The sequence below is a fragment of the Elephas maximus genome, chromosome 3, assembly GCF_024166365.1.
Source record: "Elephas maximus indicus isolate mEleMax1 chromosome 3, mEleMax1 primary haplotype, whole genome shotgun sequence".
In the NCBI taxonomy this organism is placed as follows: Eukaryota; Metazoa; Chordata; class Mammalia; order Proboscidea; family Elephantidae; genus Elephas; species Elephas maximus.
Genome location: NC_064821.1, coordinates 26,167,285 through 26,176,418, shown reverse-complemented (window position 1 = coordinate 26,176,418; position 9,134 = coordinate 26,167,285). Strand labels below are relative to the sequence as shown.

Here is a 9,134-nt window from a genome sequence, read left to right as displayed (position 1 = left end):
TGTGCTCAGGTCCATTTTCTTTTCTTATCTTACCAATCTCTTTAAAATGATCAGAAGGAAGTGGAAGGATTGACATGGGAGTCAATTGCCTTGATCTGTTCATGAATTTAACAAAAATATTTGTGTTTTAATATAGAGTATTCTGTTGGCTATGGTTTCAAAACAGTGAGTCTTTATTGGGTTAAGAAATTGTCTTTAATTTTCTTGTTTACCTAGAGGCTCTTCCTTGGCTGCTAACCATGACAATGGCTGTTAAATTTTATGAAATGCATTTTCTGTTGTGATTCTGGTTATGATTTCTTTTCACTAACATATTTTTGTGTTAAATTATGTTGACAAAAATTCTAAAATTAAACCAGATTCCCATTACTGGAGTAGGTACTTCTTGTTCATGATGTATTATGTTAAAATAGATACGAATGCATTTTACTATTAAATTTTGTGTTTATATTTAGGCATGCGATGAGCCTGATTATTTTCTTTTTGTGATATAGTTGGCCATTTGGTCTCAATTCCTATTATGCATCTAACATTCATATTTGTTGAGCATCTACTACATGTCTAACACATAGTAAGTTCCTGAAGAGACAATGGTGAGCAAACAGAGTCACAATCTATGACCCACAAATAAACGTAAAATTACCAACATGAAAGGTACATCTAGGAGCAGTCCTGGGTGTTCTGCTTATGGATCTCACAAGCTCTGTCCTTCCAGGTTCTCATTCTCTGCTCTCCATTTCCCTGGACTCTCAAATTCCTTCCATTATCAAACTCACCATCCACAGGGCAACTGAACTTCTGTCCTCTTACTTAGTCTACAATGCTTGTCTTTTCCTTACGCCCTCTGAGTGACAATTACCCATCCTTCCTCTCTCAGCTCAAATAATCCTATTTCAGAGAAGTCTTCCCTAACCACCTCCCCAGACTAAATTGTGTCCTCAATTATTTCTTTTTAATTAATTAACATTCTTTGCACTTGAAAAAGCCCTAGTGGAGCAGTGTTTAAACCACTTGGCTGCTAACCGAAAGGTTGATGGTTCAAATCCACTAGCTGCTCAACAGGGGAAAAATGTGGCAGTCTGCTTCGGTAAAGATTACAGCCTTGGAAGCCCTATGGGGCAGTTCTACTCTGTCCTGTAGAGTCACTATAAGTTGGAATTGACTCGATGGCAACGGATTTTATTTATGCATGAATAATACTGTTCGTTTTTCTGTCATGGAGAATGTAAACATTTATTTTCAAATCTTAAGCATGAATTCTAATTTTCTTTAGTATGATTTGCTCTACAGAAGTTTTTTAAAAAGTTTTTTTAATCAAATTTATTCGTCATATTCTTTGTAATTCACTCCACGATTTTTTTTTTTTAGTTGTACTTTCTCATTAAACAGCTTCTCATTAAACAGCACACAGACTGTTTCATGACATTGATTAACAACCCCACGACATGCCTGTATTTTATCGTAACGGTCGTGTGTTTTCATTTCCTCCTCTTTTCTACATAGTCTACATGCCCTTTCCACCTCTTGGAAGAATCCTTCTGGCTGGCAGTCTCTGAAAGAGGAAGCCATAGGAATCTTCACTAATTAGAATTGCTGGATAGAAGTTAAAAGAGGTAACAGGCCTATTTTATTTACAATGATTATTTTCCATCCTGGATGGCAGCCCACATTTCATGGAGATATTGATAAATGATAGCCATGTAGGACAGATTTATTGTGATGATGATAAAAACAGAAGTTTATAATTATCCAGTGCCTGCTGTATGCTACAAGCCCCACACTAGAAAATGTACATGCTATATCTCAGTTAATTCACTCATCAATCTCATTGTGAAAGGAAATATTTACTACTCCCATTGCAAAGGTGAGGTATCTGAAGCTAAGAAGCTTAACGAACTTTCTTAAGGTCACACAGGTAGTAACTTGGTGGAGCCAAAATTTATCCAGGCAGTATGATTCAAATAACCATTTTAAAAATCACAGCTCTATACTGTACCTTGGGGGAGTTATGTAATCAAAATACTTGTCATAAAGCAATTTGATAATAGTAATTATTATATATTTTTTGAGATCCTCTTGTGCACAAAGGGATTTCTAAACTTTACAAAGAAGGTAATAGTAATAAACCTATTTTTAAAAAGAAAAAAGTAAGGCACTATAAGTTTAATGGTCACATCTATACAAAGTGTCAGTTCACAGAATAAGGGATGCAGTGTTAACTCAGATGACCATTCATCACTATTATAGAGCTATCAGGCTGAAGGGAGTTTGGGAATCATACAGGAAAATACACTAAGTGTTCACACAAAATATCTCCAATTAGTTTGGAAAGGTCATATCAAAGAAAACATTGCTTTATGGGCATTGATTCAAATAGAAGAGTTAGAACAAGAGAATAGAAAACAGAGTGGTTTCTGATAAACGAAAGAAAGTCTGAACAATCATGCACATTTAAAATGGAAAAGGGCTACCCGTGACCAAGAAAGTCACTGTCATTGGAAGGATTCAATAGAGGTGGTATTGTAAAGTGGTATTGTAAAGGTGATGACTGGTTGAGATGCCAGCTGGATATTCGGTGAACCTTACTCATGCCTTCTCCTCTAGAAGGCACACGAGCTACATGGAAGAAGGAAACCAAACAAAAGTTTCACAGTTCCTCCTGCTAGGCCTCTCAGAGGATCCTGAACTTCAGCCCCTCTTCTTCGGACTCTTCCTGTCCATGTACCTGGTCACTGTGCTTGGGAACCTACTTATCATCCTTGCCGTCAGCTTTGACCCCCACCTCCACACCCCCATGTACTTCTTCCTGTCCAACCTGTCCTTTGTTGACATCTGTTTCATCACCACCACGGTCCCAAAGATGCTGGTGAACGTCCAGACACAGAGCAAAGACATCTCCTACATAGGATGCCTCACTTAGGTGTATTTCTTCATGATTTTTGCTGGACTGGACAATTTCCTCCTGTCCATGATGGCCTATGACCGGTTTGTGGCCATCTGTCACCCCCTGCACTACACAGTCATCATGAACCCCCGCCTCTGTGTCTTATCAGTTCTGATATCTTGGATCATCATTTTCTGGGTCTCTCTGCTTCATATTCTACTGATAACACGGCTGAACTTCTGCATAGGCACTGAAATTCCACATTTCTTCTGTGAACTGGCTCAGATTATCAAAGTGGCCTGTTCTGATACCCTCATCAATAACATCTTCTTGTATGTGGCGACTGCCCTGCTGGGTGTGTTTCCTTTCACAGGGATCCTCTTCTCTTACTCTCAGATTGTCTCCTCCTTAATGAGGATGTCCTCTGCTGGGGGCAAGTATAAGGCATTTTCCACCTGTGGGTCTCACCTCTCTGTTGTCTCCTTGTTCTTTGGGTCAAGTCTTGGGGTTTACCTTAGTTCTTCTGTGACCCATTCTTCCCAGGAAAGCTCAGTAGCCACGGTGATGTACACTGTGGTCACCCCCATGCTGAACCCCTTCATCTATAGTCTAAGGAATAAGGATATGAAGGGGGCCCTTGGAAGGCTTCTCAGTAAAGTAGTCTCTTGTAAGTGATAAGACCCTGGCTGGCCTTTGGGATAAGTGGACTTTGTTGGCTCCAAAAGCAAATGCCATTAATTAAATATTCTGATAGTTTTTCTCCCACCAAAGACATGCTTCATTTCTGTTATTCCCAAAACATCCATGACTTTGATCTCTACTTGTTTTTGTACTGTTTTTGCTCCATTCCTATTTTGGTAATTCTTTTTGATTTCTCTTCTCTACATGTTGTCTAAAAATTTCTGTCTTTGGTTAGCTTTCTTTTAGCCATTTCTGAAATTTACAACCTTACATTTGAAGCATTTATTATGTCAAGTACTGACATGGTTTCTCCAAAAATTAACCCCTCAACATTGATGCTCTTCACCTTAATTTGGTTGTGTATATGTTTTTCTTTCAGTGAAATGGATTTAAAATTATGCAATAGTTATAACCATGTGCTTGCCACATCACTGAAATTTGCTCTGGCCTCCTTCTGTGACAGACACACCAGCTACATGCTGAACCCCTTCATCTGCAACATTTTTGAGATATATTCTCACAATTACCCCAGTTTTCAGAGGAAAAGATTAAGATTGGAATGTATTCAAACCCAATAAGTTGATGTTGAGCCCACTTTCTAACTTTGCTATCCTTCTTTTCATAAGCATAGTGATGTGATTTTCAGCTTCAAGGGTGACAATCAAGATTTGAAAGCTGGTTTGTTCAGATAATTCATAGTAATATCCTACTTAGGATAACTCTTACGTGTTGCTTTATTCTTTTGGTTCTTTCCTTCCTTCATTTCTCTCCTTATTTCCTTTCATTCTTTCTTCCTTCTTCCTTCTGGCCTTTATTTTCCATCATTGTGGCTTTAAATCCCCAGGGTCCTAAAACATGTAATAATGAGTACAATGGAATAAGAGTTGTTATTTATGAGGTTTATTTTTTTTTTTCTGAGACTGTCCAGAGGTGTCATCAAGAATGATAGTTCCAAAAAAAAAAAGGCAGTTACTCATCTCTGAAATAGCCACTTTAATTAATGGTGCTGTGATAGCTGAATTTCCACATAGAAAAATAGAAAGCTGAATCTGAGCCTCACTCCATATATAAAAATTAACTCAAAATGGATGAAGGACCCAAATGTAAGAACTGAAACCATGGAACTTGTAGAAGTAAGCCTTCAGTATATAATACTTAACAATGAATTCTGAGATATGAAGCCAAAAGCATGAGCAAAAAAGATAAGGCAGGTAAATGGAACTTTATCAAAATTAAAAGTTTTGTGTATCAAGGAATATGATGAAGAAAGTGAAAAGGCAAACTAGAAAATGGAAGAAAATATCTGGCAGTCATATTTCTGATAAGGGTTTAATATTCAGAACATGTGAAGAACTCCTACAATTCAAAAACAAAAAAGACAACCCAATTAAAAAGTAAAGGGCTTGCGTAGACATTTCTCCAAAGAAGATAAATAAATGGTCAATAAGCACATGAAAAGATGCTCGACCTCACTAAAAAAAGAAAAAAGAAACGTTGCCATCAAGTTGATTCCGACTCTAGCAACCCTACAAGACAAGGTAGAACTGCCCCAGAGTTTCCAAGGATGGTGGAATCAAACTATTGATTTTTCGGTTAGCAGCCTGAGCTCTTAACTATTGCACCACCAGGGCTCCATAAGTTTTCCAGGGAGCTGCTGGTGAATTTGAACTGTTGACCTTTTGGTTAGCAGCTGTAGCTCTTAACCACTGCACCACCAGGGTTCCCAACCTCATTAGTCAGTAGGAAATGCAAATCAAAACCACGATGTGATACCACTTCACACCCACTAGGCTGTCTATTATCAGAAAAATGGAAAATAATAAGAGTTGGTGAGGATGTAGAGAAATTAGTGCTCTGGCATTGCTGGTGGGAAAGTGAATGGTGCAGCCACTGAGGACAGCAGTTTTGTGCTTCCTCAAAAAGATAAACATAGAATGAATATATGACCAGAGATTCCACACCAGGGTGTACACCACAAAGAACTGAAACCAGGGACTCAAACAGGTACTTGTATACCAGGTCCATTGCAGCATCACTCACAATAGCCAAAAGGTAGAAACAACCAAAACATCTATCAACTGATGAATAAAAAAACAAAATGTGGTAAATATATACAGTGGAAAGTTATTCCACCATAAAAAGGAATTAAGTTCTAATATATGATGACATGAATGAATCTTGAAAATATTATATTAAGTGAAATAAGCCAGACACAAATGACAAATATGATGCCATTTATATGAAATGTCTAGAATAGAAAAACGCATAGAGACAGAAAGTAGACTAGAGGTTACCAGGAGGCCGGGGGGAGTGGAAAATGGGGAGTTATTGCTTAATGGGTACAGAGTTTCTGTTTGGGGTGATGAAAATTTTGGAGAACAAACAGCAGTGATATTTGTGATTAATGCTACTGGATTGTACACTTGAAAAGGGTTAAAATGGCAAATTTTATGTCTGTATTTATCACAGTAAGATAAATCACTTGGAAATATCTATTCAGATTCTCACATGTGAGATGTGCCACCTTCCAGGTCACCCACTCAGGCCCCCACATTTTTTCAGTTCAGCTCTGCTTTTCTTCTCTCCCCATATGAAAACAATCAAATCCTTGTGAGATTCTATATGAGGAAGGAAGAGGTCTCCGAATAGACTAGACTAGATTTTATCTCATTGCAAGCACGTTCTTTAAGACTCTGGCTGTGTTTTTAGAAGCATGGTGGATTCATGGATGCCAGCATTCTGTCAGTGGCCAGCGCTAGAGCACACAAGTCCTTTCTTAGGCAGAGTCAGGTAGCGCCTCTACCAACTTCCATGTGATTTAATTCTCTTTATGTAACATTTGATAACAGCTTTCTTTCTTCTTTTCCTACCCACATTGATGGTAGAAATTAAAAAATCTGTCTCCTTGATATGTAATTGGTTGATTTACTGATATTTTTTATTACTTAGGGCTGTCACTGTTTCATCTAAATGATTTTCTCAGGACTGATGACAACATTCAGGATACTAAGATAGGAGAAACAGGAGATGAAAACCCTGTTTTTTTTTTTTTTCTCTTCTAAAAGAAACACTGTAGATACCCATGTTTGGGTAAATAATTAAATCCACAAGAGCCAAGGTGTGTGTGTATGTATATTGTACCGATCTTGGAAATTTTTGTGTCCCAGGATATTTTCCCTTACAATTTTCAAACATGGTAGCATCTTTAATTTTTGCAATTTTGGGTCTAACTCTCAGTTTATTGCATTAGTAATGTTATGTTAAATAAGTTGATGTACTTGTAATGTCACTTACCTATCATGATTAGTCTTTCAAGTGTGTGCCTGTTACACCAATTGTGCCATTTGGGAAGGAGATGCTATGATGGAGTTAAGAGTATAAGAGAATTATGGGTTATATGGGGGTGGTGCCTGTGTAAAATAAAAAGGAAAAGAAGCAGGATTGACCAGGGAAAGCCTTAAGACCACAGTGCAAATCTGACACCTCTGAAAGGGAAGAGAGGAGAAGGCAGGATTAGGCACCACGCTCAGATGGTGAGCCCTCTGGAGCAAGCATTTCCCCTTTGGCGGAGTCTCTGTTTGGTAGAAACGGCCAGGCCCTATTACCCTGGGAGCAGCATAATCTTGAAAGCTGAACCCAAACCTCAAAGCACTAACTAAGGCTGTCATCTAACCAGACTTTTTGCAGCTGAACCAAAACCAAACCAAACCCGTTGCCTTCGAGTCGATTCTGACTCATAGCGACCCCTTAGAATTCTTTCTTAAAGAAAGAGCCAGATGTCACACCTTCTTGGCTGCCACATTTATTTCAGTGTCTAATCTTGAAGAATGATCAATGTTGGACCAATTTCTATTGACTTAGTTTTAGTTTCTTAAACTGATGACTAACTCTCTCAGACACCAGCTTTAAAGAAAATTTTAAAATTTGTTTACTATCTTCCTTTAGTTTTGGTTCAGTCTACATATTATTGAGTCAATTTTAGTACTATACTTATTTCCATGAGATATTCAAATTTTCAATAGCTTATTACTTAATTTTCTTTTGGTATTAAAAAAAATTTCCCTTACCTCTGCTATTATTGTTAGTTTATATATTTAGGTATTCTCTTTTTTTTTTCTTGATAACACTTGCCTGATGTTTGAGTGTTTTCCCCAGGAATTAGCCCTCAATTGTTTGTATATTTTTATAAGACGTTCTATTCTTTTCTTTCTTTTTTTTTTTTTTAATGATTTTTATTGAGCTTTAAGTGAAGGTTTACAAATCAAGTCAGCCTGTCACATATCAGCTTATATACACCTTACTCCATACTCCCATTTACTCTCCCCCTAATGAGTCAGCCCTTCCAGTCTCTCCTTTCGTGACAATATTGCCAGTTTCTAACCCTCTCTACCCTCCTATCTCCCCTCCAGACAGGAGATGCCAACTCAGTCTCAAGTGTCCACCTCATACAAGTAGCTCACTCTTCATCAGCATCTCTTTCCTACACATTGTCCAGTCCCTTCCATGTCTGATGAGTTGTCTTCGGGAATGGTTCCTGTCCTGGGCCAACAGAAGGTTTGGGGACCATGACAGCCGGGATTCCTCTAGTCTCAGTCAGACCATTAAGTATGGTATTTTTATGAGAATTTGGGGTCTGTATCCCACTGATCTCCTGCTCCGTCAGGGGTTCTCTGTTGTGCTCCCTGTCAGGGCAGTCATTGGTTGTGGCTGGGCACCATCTAGTTCTTCTGGTCTCAGGATGATGTAACTCTCTGGTTCATGTGGTCCTTTCTGTCTCTTGGGCTCATAGTTATCACGTGACCTTGGTGTTCTTCATTCTCCTTTGATCCAGGTGGGTTGAGACCAATTGATGCCTCTTGGATGGCCGCTTGTTAGCATTTAAGACCCCAGACTCCACATTTCAAAGTGGGATGCAGAATGTTTTAATAATAGAATTATTTTGCCAATTGACTTAGAAGTCCCCATAAGCCATAGTCCCCAAACCCCCGCCCTTGCTCCGCTGACCTTTGAAGCATTCAGTTTCTCCCGGAAGCTTCTTTGCTTTTGGTCCAGTCCAGTTGAGCTGAACTTCCATGTATTGAGTATTGTCCTTCCCTTCACCTAAACTAGTTCTTATCTACTAACTAATCAGTAAATAACCCTCTCCCACCCTCCCACCCTCCCCCCATCGTAACCACAAAAGTGTTCTCAGTTTATGCTATTTCTCAAGATCTTATAATAGTGGTCTTATACAATATTTGTCCTTTTGCCTCTGACTAATTTCGCTCAGCATAATGCCTTCCAGGTTCCTCCATGTTATGAAATGTTTCACAGATTCATCACTGTTCTTTATCGATGCGTAGTATTCCATTGTGTGAATATACCACAATTTATTTAACTGTTCATCCGTTGATGGACACCTTGGTTGCTTCCAGCATTTTGCTATTGTAAACAGAGCTGCAATAAACATGGGTGTGCATATATCTGTTTGTGTGAAGGCTCTTATTTCTCTAGGGTATATTCCGAGGAGTGGGATTTCTGGGTTGGATGGTAGTTCTATTTCTAACTTTTGAAGAAAACGCCAGATAGA

The 9,134-nt window shown here is 38.5% G+C and overlaps 1 protein-coding gene across 1 annotated transcript; it reads left to right on the top strand.

The window, feature by feature from the left end:
• Positions 1-2,620: 2,620 nt before the first annotated feature.
• Positions 2,621-3,559, top strand: LOC126072090 (olfactory receptor 7D4-like). The gene is given in 1 exon segment (XM_049876756.1): positions 2,621-3,559. A coding segment is annotated over 1 exon segment (939 nt).
• Positions 3,560-9,134: the final 5,575 nt, after the last annotated feature.